This window comes from Acanthopagrus latus, chromosome 8, assembly GCF_904848185.1.
Source record: "Acanthopagrus latus isolate v.2019 chromosome 8, fAcaLat1.1, whole genome shotgun sequence".
NCBI lineage: Eukaryota > Metazoa > Chordata > Actinopteri > Spariformes > Sparidae > Acanthopagrus > Acanthopagrus latus.
In genome coordinates this window covers 24,549,728-24,566,575 of record NC_051046.1, presented here as the reverse complement: position 1 = coordinate 24,566,575, position 16,848 = coordinate 24,549,728, and the positions used below count along the sequence as shown (strand labels likewise).

The 16,848-nt window shown below is 39.7% G+C and overlaps 1 protein-coding gene across 2 annotated transcripts in view; it reads left to right on the top strand.

Moving 5' to 3' along the window:
- The window catches only part of gnao1a (guanine nucleotide binding protein (G protein), alpha activating activity polypeptide O, a), a 103,001-nt gene that overhangs the window by 62,446 nt on the left and 23,707 nt on the right, over window positions 1-16,848 (top strand). For both annotated transcript variants that reach the window (XM_037106325.1, XM_037106326.1), the window contains exons 4-5: window positions 3,814-3,974; window positions 15,769-15,897. In XM_037106325.1, the coding sequence (XP_036962220.1) occupies window positions 3,814-3,974; window positions 15,769-15,897 (290 nt within the window). The remainder of the gene's footprint in view (window positions 1-3,813; window positions 3,975-15,768; window positions 15,898-16,848) is intronic.

Sequence of the window (16,848 nt, the reverse complement as noted above, 5' to 3'; positions counted from 1 at the left end):
GGGGATACAAAAAGAGAATATCTATCTGCTGATCCCATACTTTGGACAGGGAGTTTTTATTTCCAGAAAGAAATGTGATTATGGATATATAAACACAAACACTAAAATTAATCAATCCAAGCCGATCTATAGGATCAATGTAGAAACACACGTGTCATTTGTTGCATGCACACAGACGCACACACATACACAAACACACACACGCACACACACACATACTCACTTACAATGATTAGAGATATGATAGGGAAAGAGATTGCTGATTGAAAGAGAGGAGAGACTGAGATGGAGGAGAAACAAAAATAGTGACAGAGAGAAGAGAGGACAGGAAACCAACCGAAGGACGGTGAGAGAGGCAGGTGTGGTGTATGAAAGGGATAGGATGGACAGAAGTACAGAGGAGAAAAAGAAGGGGAAAGAAAGATGAAAGAAAACAGAAAGATGATGCCAGGGAGGGAGAAAGGGAAACAAACTAAACATGATCATGAGCGCAGTTGGAAGGAGAGGTGAAGGACAGACAGTAAGAAAAGAGATAAGTGCAGTTAGAGGTTGGATAGAATGAGACTATGTCAGCGATGATTATGATGGAGGGGTGGTTATGGCTCAGAGGAAGACTGGCTGACTGCATGAGGTCAAGCAGGTGGAGAGTTGCTTAGATGCAGAGTGTGATAGACAGGAAGGAGCAAACTGCCCACCAGAGAGTGAAGGAATAATGAAGAAAATGACAGTTCCAGTTCACATGATGATGATCTGCTGTTATTTACAGTGCACAGCAGCTGTGTACACAAACAATACCAGCTGAAGAGGAAGTCCACCATCACAGATGTAGTTCAGCTCATTAATTGGCCTGAGGTTCTCTTAAAGTTTCTGTTCTCACTTATTTTGATGAAGAGCAACTAATGTAGGATACATTATTAACTTAAGTATTCCCCTCATTTTATCTCCAGCACCACATTAAGATTGACATCTCAACAACTATTTGATATATTTGACTACTGAGATTATTGTGACTTTTGGTGCAAGTATTCATACTTACTACGCGGTCTTGAGTTTGTTTGGTCCACTTTTATCCCAAACGAACCAGAACTAATTCTGCATTGAAGAGCTGAGAAGAAGGATCCCTGCCCACTTGATTGGTACTCACCTGATTTTGATTGACAGCGCTCACATTAGGGGCATATAATGAGTTTGTACTGTATACAGAAGCACTGCTGCGGTATATGAAGAGAATCCTTGACTTTGGTCCAGATGGGTGATGAGGGAGAGAAAGTGAAAGAACGCAGAAAAGGACAGGAATCAAAAACAGCGAATAGAATAGTGGCCTAATAGAAAAAAGAAGCAACACAATAGCAAAAGCTCTCCCATTCTTTAGTGATGATATCAAAGCCTGCATCTTTTAAATTTGGATAAATGAATTGAGCCATTTTTAAGCCGAGTGGCATTTCATCATTAAGCTTCGTTGTGAAATCATCCTCTGCCCGACAGAGACGTCTTTGTTGACATGATTAGCTGTTTGAGGTGGATGAGGGGTCAACCTCGGTGAAATCCTCCAGTAAATGTAATGTATCGAGGCTACGCTGGTTGCATCAGGCGATTCTCAGGTGGGAGTGTTTCTCACTGTGTGAGTTTTAATGAGGTTGCTGCTGAGCATATGCCTACTGTCAAATCTCCAAACTCCTGTAAATCTGTTATTATCTCCTCCTAATCTCATGGCATGCTATGAATTTTAGGGAGATGTGGATGTCTCAAACAGATCTTCTCTTCAGTTATTGTACATTCGTAGAGTGCTCTGCAATCTAATTATGTTGTCTGGATACAATTACATTACATTAATAACGTCCTGACACTATTCTGTTTCAGCTGTGAGGAGAAAATGTAATTTTTGGGACACAAGAACTGATTTACTGATTATTTGATTTCAGTGCTATTTAGTATCATCGTTTCTAAAGTCTGTCCACTGTGGTTCATATTTCATTTCGCTGACTCAGAGATATCTGAGGCCACAGTAATACTAACATCACATATATAGAATTACCTATATGTTGAAGCTGTATATACCAAGGAAGTATATTTAGGTCCATGATCCATTATTTATGTTTGATTCGTTGGATTAACACACAAGTGATGGGTCATATTTCAAGCTTGCTGAATGAGCGGTGTAAGAGTCTTCGGAATCTGGATTATTGTTGAGTCTCTACCACATAATAGAATAAAAATGAATCCAAACTGAATGAGAGATCACAAACAAGCTTTTCAGAACTTCAGCATCCCAATAAAATGTCACCGGACAATCTGACAATCAGACAACATATTATAGTCTTCTCTTTTATAAACGTTGTGTTTGAAATAAACTCAGACAATTGCCTTCTAAGATCGCACATAAAACTTGCCTTGTAACAAGGTAATATCAAGATAATGTAAATGCTATAAATTTACAGACATTCACGAAAAGAGGACATGTTTGTTCTTCATGAAAGAAGAACATACTAGGAGTGCTACTCTCAGCACCTAATATCATGGTATCATACCTTTGTCAGTTTCATTCTATGTTTTAAAACTGTTAACATAAAATGTAATGAACAAAACGGTATAATTCTGCTGTGAATGGAGTGACTGTGGAGATTGGCTTGGATCCCGGCCTGATATATTACATGTCTGTATGTATGTTGACATTATTCAATAAGAATAAAAATTGAGTCTATGATTTAGCTATTTGGTACAGTTTAAGGTTACAGATGTAGAACTCTTTCATTTATAGTTTAATAGCTTATGAAGCTACCAAGCATTAGCAGTGCAAAGGTCAGGGCCTCAGTGTGCTGGCATTATGACTGTAATCAAGAATGACCATGTAGGAGGTGAGTGCTAGGAAAAGAAATCAATAAGAACGATGTGGAAAGGAGAGAAGGGGGGTGGGGATCAGCTGCTGGATCCAGATAAGAAGCTGCTAATGGCAGCAGAGTCCAAGTGAAATCTCTGCAGCTGGTTTATTCATAGCTAAGTGGCTAGAGAGATTTTCCATAAACACATACCGGCACATATAAATTAAACAAAAGAAAAGTAATGTTTGAAAATGTAATCCTGTTACATCCATGTATGCATTTAAAAGAACTGAAGCAAAAACATGAATGAATAGCCCGATGTGCTGGTTCACACCAGGCTATTCATACATGTTTTTGCTTCAGTTCTTTTAGCTGGTAGCTTACTAACAGGTCTGTTATGTCAGTTACCAGGAGCTGATTTATCTGCCTCTTTGTCTGGAAGCAGCTCGGTGCAGACAAACCGTCTCTGAAGGAACCAGAGCCAGATCACTGCTGCACGACAGCAGCGTCCTCTTTGGCCTTTATGTGGCTAAAAAAAACCCATCAAAACAGCTTTACCTATGGCACTGTTTGTAGAGCATCGTCCTGAAGGGTTGCCCACTTTGCAATATGATGACAAAGTATTCTGTCCAGAAACTGCAGTAGCTTTGTTTTTTATGTGTCTGCTTCTGTAGTGACACAGTGTTTATAAAGACACGTAGATTTCAAATGATACTCTTGTGAAGGGAGATGTACATGCTCGTATTCTTTCCTCTCTCCTAATCTTGGTCTATTCTTCTGTCCCCTGCTTGTATCACCTTCTGTGATTTTTTTTTTTTTTTTTTTGCTGTCACTTAACATACATTACTTTTCATGGTGAAGCGTTCTTGAACAAACTGTATAATTACCATGCTAATGTTTCAGTCTGAGTGGTAATGTGATTACAACTCCCTGCTCCTCCTCAGGCCTCTAAGAGTACTAACCTCCTGCTGCTCCCCTCTTGTGTTTCCTCTAGGCGGATGCTAAGATGGTGTGTGATGTGGTCAGTCGCATGGAGGACACAGAGCCTTACTCCGCCGAGCTGCTCTCCGCCATGATCCGTCTGTGGTCCGACTCAGGCATCCAGGAGTGTTTCAGCCGTGCCCGAGAGTACCAGCTCAACGATTCAGCGCAGTAGTACGTACAGTACTTGTGATCATATCTGTGTGTGTATGTGTAGGTGTACTTGATTATTACAGGGGCGGGGTGATTAATGGAAAAGTCACAGAAATCGATTTGACCATTTAACTGACATAATGTCAGCCTCTTCTGCATAATTCATTCCTTCAGAAAGTAGAAGAAAAACAAAATCTCACTAAGCCTCAGTGCTCAACTAGTCAGAGTTCCATAAGTCAAGTCTCAGTGTTGCTGTGTCTGCATTCACCACAGGCAGGTGTGCTGACCGTCAAAGAGGAGACACGTTAGCAGTAAAATATAACAGTAACTACATTATGAGTTGTTTGTCACCGAATGAACACTCCAGCTCCTCAAGAGCAAGGTAGAATTTGCCACAAACAGAGGCCATGAATATATTATTAGAATATTTCCTCATGCCCTGGCAATCGCCACAGATTGGGCTGGAAGCAGCTGTTGTGCAGCAATATGTTTTCAGATTATCCATCCGTTCTTCTGTTCGTCCGTCCCATTCTTGAACGCCTTAACCCTCCTGTTGTCTTCGGGTCAAAAATGACCCAAAACTGTGTTTAACAGCAGAGAAAACACCTTAAATGTTTTGTTTTTTTTTTTTAAATTTTATGACTTTTGTCCCCAACATTAGAAAAAGGGAAATATTGCATTTATTCATATTTCCATGGAATCTGTATACCACTTGGGTACAAAGGTTGTCTTTGGGTCATTTTTGACCCGAAAGCTGCTTGTTCTCCTGTAGTGCTCATGGTCGCCCTCTCACATTGCCTTGTTGCTTTATATTGTTTACATTTGAATATTATTGGAAGTGCCTTCAGTAAATTGCATTCAAAACTACTTTCTGAGCATATGTCATACTTTCTTGGGCTAAACTATGTCTTGATAAAAAAGATTAGAGACATTGTTTACCGCCTTTGCTGTACCATATTCAGTAATAATAATAGTAAACATCTACTTTAGTAAAGAACACATATATGACAGCTGTATTACAATAAAAATGCAAAATGCTAAATTGATTGGACATTCAAAATGAAATGAAATTGCTTTGTTTTAGATATTCATTGAGGGTTGGTCATTTTTGACCCGGAGGGCATGTACAGACTGTTAAGACAACAGGGGGGTTTAAGGGAATGTTGTCAAAATTGGTATAAATGTTCAATATGACTCAAAGTCAGTGCGGCCTCACAAAACCCATTTTTGATCATAGTTCAAGAATTCATAGAATTACTGCAATGAAATTTGACATACACATGTCTAATAGGATAAAATTATGACGTAATTACATTTGATGTCCAAAAGGTCACAGGTAAATTACACTGTGGCATCATAATCTGCCATTACTCAACACCACAGCTCACAACCACAGTGCAGTAATTGTAGTTAAACATGACTTACGTTGGTAGTTGCAAGAGATGTAAAATAGAGCCTGTTTACATTTACTATAGTCACTTTTAGTTAGTGAATATATCATATTAATCACACAAAATCAATTGGCAGACCACTGTATGGGCGGAGACTCCTGCACAGGCATGTGGGATCAGATATTAGACCAAAAGAGATAATTGCAATATTGATTTCATGTGATGTCACTGCCTGAACATATGGGTGTGTCTGTGTATATGCACTTGTCGGTGAAATAAAGTAAGAAATTAATGTTATGAGAGATTTGTTATATCCCGCTGGAGAAAATTGTGACAATTATATTTTCAGAAAAGTACTGATTTTGACTGCTCTTTATCTCCCTGTTGGTCTCCACTTATAATTTACATGTAATTGGCACCGTCATCGCAGAAAATGGATAAACTGAGTGTTTTCGTATTTGGCTGTGAGCTTGTGTAGGTGTGTGTTTATAGTAAAAGATAGGACAAAACTGTTTGTGATCTGTGTGTGTGTGTGTGTGCATGCGTTCGTGTTTGTATTCCACCTGTCCAGCTGAGATTTGAGATTTTCTAAATCCAGATCAATACATCCTCTATTAGCCCTCCTTAATCCATCCCACCATTTCTCACACACACACGCACGCACACACGCACATACGCACACACACACTATTGCATTATAGTCTTCTAAATCATACACAAGCTATTTCAACACACAATCACCATTACAAGTACTGAGCCTGATTTATGCTGAGTGCCAGTGTGTGGGCGGAAAAGAGAGAGGGACAGCTGAAGGGAGGGTGGCTGGGGAGGGTCATTTCCCTCAAGTGCCATGTTTGTAAATGTAGCTCTTGTTTAATTGGACAACATGCATCCAATGCAGATTACACGGTGACATGTCGAGAAATTGAAGCAGATGACAGATGGAGTCATATACAGATGTTGTTGTGTTCAGTACATGCACTGTACGTGCACCACTTAACCACAGATGTACTGAACACACTGACAGTTTGACAACATGAATTCATATTAAACATTATTCTTAGCTGTGCCAAACCAATATATAATGCTGTCTAAATCATATGACAGCAGGCGATAGGGTGTTTTTAATGAGATTTTAATGAGATGCTTATCTGGAAATACGACTGAATTATGTTCAGGTCAGCTAGTCATTTTGTCATGATATCCATCCAGGAAAAATCCTAATAAAGCTCACCTGCACATGGATTTCTTTATAGCTGTTGCTTCAGTTAACTGGCTGTTACTGTTTGTTGGTCAGGTAATAATAGGGTTCATACCACAATCAGTTAATTCAACTTGAGTTAACAATTATTTCACTGTTGAATAATGAAATGATTTATAAACTATTTATTAAGCAATGTTTAATTGGTTTATAAAGCATGCCATTGTCTGTTAACACTGAAATAACCATTAACCATTTATTAATGATGGTTATCATAAAGTGTAACTGGAACAATTATTAAGTGAAAGTGTCACCATTGCTTCTGAATGGCTATATTAGGACCAGTGAGCAGTTTTCCAACTATTCAGAATGAGTGTGTTGCCATAGCATCAATACCTTTGTTCCATGTTGTGTTATGTCTGGTGCAACAAACCCTAACCAAGAGTGCAACTGGCTGCAGAAAAGCCTTGTCGATGCTTTCTTCACAGAATGGCTCATGGTAATCTATCATTCAAGACGAGTCGCTCAGCAAACACAGAGGCATAACATAAAACTGAATAAATTGCGGAAGAGAGCACAGAATATTAGAAAAGACAGCGAGAGAAACGGCATGGAAAAACAGAGAGATAACAGAGAGAAAGTCAAAGGTGGTGAATTCAAACAGAGGCCTAGATAAAGAAAGCACATTAAAATGATTTTAATGACACAGGCAGCGAGACAAATGAGACAAAGTCAAGGAAAGAGGGCGAGTCAATATCGAGAATGATGAGAGAGCAAGAAAAGATGGCAAGAGATAGAGTCACAGCACTGGGAAGGAAACATGAAAATATGTCCCATCATCTCATACATGTGGTCAATTAACTCCAACAACATCCACTCTGTGGTGTGTGCGTGCGTGCGTGTGACACACTTACATATGCATGTCCATTTGTGTGTCTGTGTTAAATGTCACATTAAAGATTGATGCACACTTTCTATTAGCTATTATGTTGTGGCCTGTGGAGCAGAACAGGCCAACCAGCCAATAAACTCATAGGACAGATATCACATGATAAGACCACACTCAGTTTGACTTTGTGTGTGCGTGCGTGCGTGTGTGCGTGCGTGCGTGTGTGTGTGTGTGTGTGTGTGTGTGTGTGTGTCTCTTTCTCTAAAATCTGTCAATGATACATTGTTCAAAGTGAAGATATATACATTTACGCTCTGGGGAGGCTTTTTTAAGTTGTCAGGTGTTACAGTATGGTTGAAGGTTAGGCTTGGAGAAGGTCATGGTATGAGTAGGGAGTGTTTGTGTGGGTGTGGATGTATTCACACATGCATGTAATGTGTGTTTGTATTACATAGAAAGCATAAAGCTCTATTCTGAGAAGAGCAAGTACTGCCAGGAGCCACCTCTCTCCCTCTGTCTCTGTCTCTCTGTGCAAATGCCCTGCATGTACTGACCTATTTACCACCACACACATGCTTTCTGTTGATGATTTACAGCCCCTGTCTTTGTGGCATAGTGTTATGCATCTACCCACTTGGCCTAACAGTCACATAGTCTATGATGGCAGATGAAATGTCTGATTTTAGACTGGATCTGAGCGTTTCTTTTGTGTTTTGGTTATTACATAAAAAACTTAATAGAATAGATCAAGTGGATTGTGATAGTAACCACTAATAGCAAGGCAGTCTGACTTGTACACTTTAGAACTTGAAGCGAGATACTGCCAGACCAAATTGCATCCTTCTCCCTATCTGCCATGGATATTGATTCTGCATCCTGCTTTGTATTGGATTATTTAGCATCATTGGACTGGGTAATAATGTAAATCTACTTCAGCCATATTGATTTTGATAGGTATAGTTTACCCTGGTACACATGGATACTGTTAATTGTCCTTTGCTGGCATTAGACATTTTTTGTTGTTTTTTTCTGATGTTTGAAGTTCTGTGTGTTGCTTTTCATGAAATGCTAAAAAAAACATATAAAATACATTCATGGTTAATTATACTTAAGCTAATCGTGTTTCACATTTAAGCAAAGACTTAAATTGTTTATTGTTATTGTTTATTATTTTCTGTTTATGTAATTACAGGGATACATACTGATAGCATGGTAACCAGTTATCCTTAGCCCATACAGGTCCAAGGCATTCGTGTTAGCGGTGTAAACAACAATACTCCCTGGTCCCCGGTCTATACCACTAGCTTCATGGCTAACTGAGCTAATTAGCCAACGCCATCTATAGTGAGTAGCAGATAGCAGGTGTTGTAAAGGGTTGGAAATAGATTTTGTGTTCTGGTCAGCGTGGATTTGAATTTCAGACATGCCTTGAGGTGAGTGCAAATTTTCCAGTCTGTCTTGTTCTCTGGGCTAAACAAATGAAAGCTGCTTCCTCTATCGATCCAGAGTCTTTTTATGTTGTGGCCAGGTTGTATCATGTTGCATCATGCAGCTGCAGCTTCTGTTAAAATCACAAGTGCCGCTTGTGAATATGTGTTGCAACATCACAGTGGGGGAGACGCCTAACCATGAAACAACACTGACAGCTATGAAGCCGGACGGTGGAGCAGACCTCCCTTTGGCTGATTCTGTCAAAAACATACATGCAGCTCAGGCATGTTTTACGTTTCAAAGGATGTAAATTCTGCCTTCAGATGAATTGGTGTAATTTAAGTGTTTTTTTTCTGGCAGCTCCTTCTATTTGAAGCAACTGTATTTTGTATGCCCTACTTATCCTTGTATGATGACTTTATTTCTGTAGTAACCACATGCTGATGTCAATTACTAATGTGAGGTGTGTTAACACAGCAACGGATCAATATGTGTGTGCTATAACTTGGCTCCCACTTGCCTGCTTACTTGTACACTTACCTGCACCACTCTCACTTTGTGTTGGCCTTTAAAAGGCTATGTGTCCGTTTAAGCCCCAAGCCACAGTCTTAAAGACACTAGTGTCTTAGTGTATGTGAGTTAGTGGTCAGTGTGGTTACCCTGGTTGCCCATTACATGTAGCAGCACTGCAGGTTCCTGGCAACAGGAGGAGGGATAGAGTGTGTTAACAGTAATGAGAGTGATGCTGAATATCGCAGGCTGTGGGAAGGGACGAGGAAAAAATGTCTCCTGATTCTTTTTTTTTTTTTTTTTTTTTTCCAAGAATCAATTCTTTGATTCCTGAATTAATTTGGTAAAACTAGCGCTTAGTCAGTTCGCTTGATGCTATCACATAATGTATATTACCATTATCTGGCTAATAGAAATGAGTTGCATCCACAGTATTATCTCTTCAAACTCGTTTTACCTTTTTACCATAAACAGCTTGTGTGTTCATACAATTCACATATCCAGTATATGTATTTACATGTTCTCTTTCTTTTACTCTAAAAGCATAAGAACAGCTAAATTAAACAATTTATTTTAGCCTTTGTTTACCACTTTAATATGCAGCATAGCAATGTTGCTGCTGAAGTAAGTTTTACACTGACTGATGTGTGATGAGCTTTGTTTTTGGAACTATGACTCATGATCTAAAGTATCCAGAGGCATATGATTCAATGTTTTTCCCATGGTCCAGTGACAAATGAGCTCATAAAAATAAAACGTAATATGGGTGTACAATACTTTAGAATCAAAATAGATCGTAAGTGTGGAATCTGGAATAAAGTATATTCTCCCACCCTGTCGTCAGGAGAACTCTTCAGTTTTGTATGCTGGAAACACACACACAAGCACACTCATCCTTGTCTTTATCAGCACACAGCCAACATTCTCTCTGCTTGTCTCTCTTTTGTGCCGAACACTGTTTCAGTGATAATCTATAATACTGTGCATCACCAGGGAAATCGAGAACTATACTCTGGGGTCTGGTGTTAATCCACTTAGTGCACCATGAAGAGTAATATCAGGATGAGGAAGAGGACTACTGTTATGATGGTCTACATTCTCCATGCCATCTAAAAACCTACATAAGCATGCAAAAGTCATTAGCCTGCCCAGGCATGATTCAATGTAATTTACATTGGTGTGTGCATAACAGCCTTAGGGGACGGCAGTTCTCTATGTGACACAATGTTAGCATTCGTGTTAATGTAAGCACATGTCAAAAGTACTTTTCTGGATTGGTACTGCAGGGTGGAAATGGTGAACAGGAGGAGAAGAATGCTTCTATTTAGAGAGGTTTCAACCTGCTGTGGTGGTAAATGTCCTGAAAATCACAATAAAAATAGCACATTTGACTGACCTTTCTTACTCAATAGTCAGATACCTAAGTGCAGCACAGTTTTATCATCATTTCTTTACAGCTGAGGGAGTCTGACAAGAAAGAGAAGAAGGAGAGGAGAGGACAGAGCACTAAAGATGCATTTTATATTGCATAGTAGGACTGCAAATAGCAACGTTATCATTTATCACTTATTCTGAAGTTGATCTTGGTGACACTCAGTTTATTGTTTATTCTGTAAATTAATGAAAAATGTTAATTATGATTTCCCAAATCCCAACAATATGCATTCAAATGCCTTTGTGTATCTGACTCATAATCCACAACGCATTGCGGGAATCAGTGAATGTAATGCTTAATCAGTTACTAAAAAGTTGATGTTTAATATACTGTCAAGTGATTGTCAACATGATGCCTCACCTCTAATGGCTTGTGTATGTCTGACTCAGCTAGCCACTCTGCTCTTCATTCCCAGCCTGGCTCATCTCTGTTTCTCTTTCTGTTGTGTATAGACCAAAACCACAACGATCTGTAAACCAAGGACCTTGGTCCAAAAAATGTTGACAATTTAGAAATGGGTTGGATCCACGTGACAGCTTTCAAGTAGTTTCCGAGGAGCCTTCTAACCACACTCATACATAAAAGCTAAATTGGCTTTAAATGGTAAAACATTTATTTTACTTGGCAGACAATAAAAGTGTGCATCTGGTACGCAGCTCTCAGTTGATTTAACCTTCGTTCAGTTATCTCCATCTCTACATAATCTCTGTAAGACACTGTGATTCAGTGTTATGCAAACAGACAGTCATACAGTGTCATATAGAGCACAACAGTGAGGATCAGTAACAGAAAATCCAAGAGAGAAGAAGCCACAAGGCCATATGATATTAGGCTCAGTTTAAGAAAAACAATTTCTGTCTAGCGTGTCAAGGAGATGAATTACAATACCCACAATCCTACAGTGTAACAGTAAAGTTTGTTTATGTTATGTTTACAACAGAGCAACCATGATTTCATTTTCTGACTCACTGCATTGTTTTAGAGGAAAATTGTGAAACTGATTACAAGGTTATGTATTGGTTTTTGAGAGGTGGAAGTCATTGGAATGGAATTATTTGCAGTAATTTAAGGGATGAATGAATCAAATCAGATCAAGTAAATGTTATTTATATAGCCCACAATCACATTGCCTCAATGGGCTTCACAATCTGTACAGTGAACGACATCCTCTGTCCTTATACCCTCGATTTGAGTGAGGAAAACTTGTTCCCCATGTTGAGGAAAAAAATACCTTCTCCCACTGAGGAGGGATCCTTCTCCCAGGACGGACAGACATTAAGTATTTGTCGCATGAACGGCAAACAGCAACAAATTCACTATTTAGAAGTTGCATTGACAGAATACCTGATATGTATTATGTAAAGATGATGTGTTATGTAAAGAGTGTGGATCCAGGAGGCGACTGAGCAGGCCGAGGCATCGCCAAGTGGTGCCTGAGCCACACAACCTCCTCTCCACTGTGGTGACCTTTAAGAGGGCAGGCTACACAAGATAATTAGCAGTAAAACAGAGAAGATCAGAGTGAAGAGGCATCAGATTTTACAGAAATACAGATAAAAGGAGATAGTAAAACAGAGGACAGCAGTGATCCAGCAGAGCCCAGGGTTTGATGATCCATATGCATCAGTATGTGAGGCAGCAGGAGCCAGGAGAGGCAGAGGGTCCCAGGGGCCCATCACAAAGGAGCCTGAATGAAAAGAGAGCAGGGGGAGGAGGAAGCTTGCACCTTGTGGGGACAGAAAAACAAAAACAAAAGTTAGAGAAATAAATGGATTGTTTCTCGTCAGCATGTGAATTCAGAGCAGAGAGTGGTCCTTCTCTCTTTAATTTAATGATGTACATAGAGTTTGTAGCTTTGCTGTTTTCTTATTTCTCTGTGTTTTATTCACCTCGTAGTTGGTTGGCATCATTTCAACTCTTTAGATAAGGATTTCTGAAACACTGGTTTAATAAATGAATGGGGAAGTCTCTCTGGGGACTGATGGTCACTGCTGAACATTATTCAGGGAAATGATGCAAGATGACAACTGCAGGCGGACAGGAGCTATGAGAAGAGGGGAGAATCAGGTTTTCAGGCTGGGGTTACATCAAGTTTATGTGTCTGTTAACCAAGATCTCTGTGTAAAACCTGAAGAGCATTGCTTTATGGCTGAGCTCCATGTAGATTGTATTAAACGTGACAAAGTGGAACCACACTGCTTGAACAACTGGCACCACTGGAGTAAAGTAACGAGTGTGTAACTATAGAATGAGGCTTATATGTCCAACAACATCTATTTTGTGAAATTCACAGATGTATGATTGTCAGGACTGTTGAGCTAGAATGCACTTTGTTTAAGCAGCTGTTCTTATGTTTCAAGCCATATACTGTAGAATAGTATACTGGCCCTTGTGCTCATTCTTTTGTTTTTTACAATGTTTGTTCGCTCTTGAAGTCTTAGCAGAGACCATTTATTATGAAAAACTGAGAAATGACCGAATCACAACCATTTTCGTCACAGCGATAACATTATTAACTCAGAATTTAAGGTCCGGCAGATCACTTTGTCTCCCTGCTGTCTGAAAATAGCCCTCTCACATTGTGTTTGTCTCTCACATCCTCTCCAAACAGTCATATTCCCAACCCTTTTCTGTGTGATCAATAGCTCTCATCTCTGAAGCTGTGTGAGTATGCAGTGTGAGTTTATGTGCCTGTTTGTTTGTGTTTCTGTGTGTGTGTGTGTGTGTGTGTGTGTGTGTGTGTGTGTGTGTGTGTGTGTGCGCGCGCCACCCACTTCTTGTTACCATCAGCCCAATACCTCCCCGTTCGCTTGTCTTTATTTTTTTCTCTCATTCTCTTGGAAGTAGCTCAACATCCATTTAGAAGCTCTGAAACTACACTCTCACGATCTATAAATCAAAACTTTACACTATTACGCTAAAAGGCTGTATGGTGTCTGTATATGTTCTGCTCGTCTCTCCTGCTCATCTGTCGTTCCATATTATTTTCTGTCAGCCCGTCTGTTGGCTCAGAATACCAATAATGTCTCAATAGACGTGTGGCAAAAGTCATCAGCATTGCTGAGCCCTCACTCTCCGCTCGGTTTTTAGAAGACAAGCTGTCTCTCAGAAGAGAATAAGTGAGACATGGTACCCTCCAAGGTGGGCATTACATGGTAAGGCAGAGGCAAAGAACACAGCATTAAATGTAGATGGACACCTGCCAGCCAATGAGAATCAAAGGCTCTCAGGGCCGTGGTGTAAAGTGAATATGTCATCAGTTTCCCTCACTGTCTCCCCCTTTCTTTACTTGATGGTAGGGTGATTGTTGTGTGCTGGCAGAGTGATCATCCCTCAGCATGGGCTCTGAGATTGCTCCAAACCATAATATTCAGAATTATTTGATTTTATACTCATCCATTAAAAAACAAAGGTTTTTCAGGGATGTTCCATTACAGAACTGGGCAGCGTCATATCACCCACCACTTTCTTACTCGTTACCCAGTGGTTATTCAGCATGGTACTTTTAATGTTTAACTTGTAGCCTAGGGCAGATTTCTTATCTGTTATGGCAGTATTGATCTATCAGTACTGACAGCTAACCTTGACCTCTGACCTCTAAAAACATTAGTGGGTAGATTAAAAAAACCTACCATACTGCAGTCAGTAAAGCAGCATGTTTAGCATCATTATTGATGACAGTAATCCAGTGAGCAGGTGGATGCACAGAGCTGCTAATGGATTTATGGCAGACTTCAAAGAAAGAGACACACAATTATGTATCTACAATAATTAGTGATTAAAAATTCCATTTGATATTTTGTTGATATTTTGTGGAAATAACAATCGTCATCCTTACAATATTGTCACAATCTCAACATCAAGGTATTTGGTCAAAAATGTTGTGATATTTGAGTTTGTTGATCAGTCCTAGCATTTATGAAGTGTATTTGAAGAGATTTCACGATATCACATGTTGTGTGTCACGATAAAGCTCAATGTGTTATTTTAAGGCCATAATACTATTAGATAGCTAACTATCAAATTAAGGAATTTTTAGATCAAAAGGTTGGTTGAATTACTCTCTCTGGCTGACTGTCTTATGTTTGCACCTGATTTGTATTAAAACAGATGGCTACAGATGTGATATTGTGCAAAACGACTGTGCCTTAAGCGGCATGAACTAGGTTGAAGAACTTGAAATAAAAAAATCATTGTCCTTGTATAACAGTGGGGACTTTGTCCTAGTCCCTATATTAAGAAAAGAAAAATGTAACAGCTCAGGTCAGACTTTTATTTAGTTTGAAAATAATCGTGTTGAGCTGCTTTGCTTACAAATGTGGTCTTATTTTCAAAAAGGGTGTGTCAGCTTTTAAGAGGCAATATGTAAGAAGAAAAATGTACATAATATTGACAGAGATATCATCTGAAATAAGCATGCTAACCTGCTAGCCCAAGCCCGTCCTGGGAGCCGAGCTCCTGGTACAAATTGCCAGCCAATGGCAGCTAATGTTAGCTCATGGTTACTCACTCTGTTGATAGGCTGCCCTTTAATTGTTTTGACTGTGAATCTGACAAGTGACCATTACTTACACACTTGCACCTTTCATGAACAGATAGATTCTCAAATCCAGTTCAGAGCTGGATGCCAATGTTAGCCTTAACTCCGGGACCGCTACCACATAGTGGGGAACAGTCAATGAGATAACATGTTACTGTACACACTAGTTAGTTATTTGTAAGCCCATTTACCTTATATCACTGTAAGTGTATTTTACGTTAGTGCTGATCAGTTCCTGCCATTCACTATTCTTGTGTTTTTGGTTTTGGAAAGGTCAAAAAGGAGACAATTGTCCAGAATATTTTAATGAGCATTGAGCATTGAGGACACCCATTGAGCTTTGGAATCCAAAGCGTGACCCTTAGTAGATTGCTGCTCATTTACAGTCCTTGTCTTTGCCCTGTGTGTCTATGTGCAGCTACCTAGACAGCCTAGATCGGATTGGTGCGGCAGACTACCAGCCCACAGAGCAGGACATCCTGAGGACCCGAGTCAAGACCACAGGAATCGTCGAGACACACTTTACCTTCAAAAACCTCCACTTCAGGTCGGTATTAACTCATGACAATGACATTTGTAATTTCTGATCAGTCTGTAACTGTCTTTTACTCATGGTTCTGCCTGCTCCTCTATCCATGCATACAGCAGGAAATCCAGTCCATAATTAATAAGATTAAATGCCTTAAACAAGTGTCTATATTTATGATTGTCTGCCTTTTTAATGAGACCTGATTCAATTAGAGCGAGGAGCTGTGGGAATGATGACAGACCGTTGGGGCATGTTGGGTTGGTAGGAGGAAAGGAAAGAGAAAAAGAAAAACGAGGGGAGGAGTTTTTCTCTGAACTAATTTAATTCCCCCCATTTCTGGCCCTCCTGGGTGCGTGTGCATACGCATACACGCTCACACATAAAGGTATTGACAGGCACTCAGGGCAGAAAGGTTAATAAACTGTAGGCACAAGTTATTTTTCTGGATGGATGCACCATTACACTTCAACTTTGTTTCACTTTTTGTCTCAATCTCTCCCAGATCCACACAGCACACTGACTGTGTGTTCAGACACAGACACATTTTATACACAATTATGTGTTATATGAGCACAGAAATGTTCATTCTGCTGAATGATGCTCAATATACCGTGTCTCTTACAGTTGAGTAGGTGGTGTGCTGTGTGTGTTTTGTTGAGCAGCTCTAAATATTGTCAGCTCGATTGCTATTACTGGCAGTCAGGCAGTGTGTGGGAGTCTACAGTGTGCCTGCACTAGGTGTAAACCATCAACCCTCCTGCCATTATACCCATCACATGTAGGACTGGGTTCATGTCACTTAGAATTCACTCCCCTCTGGCAGTGTATCTTTAAGTGCATTGTAGAATTCACAAAAATACAACATATACAGGAGAAAGTGGAAATTCCAGTTTCATGATGAACACTCTAATGAGGATAGCATTGCACACATTTTTTGCCAGAGAAGACATTATTTGAAAGAGGAGTGAA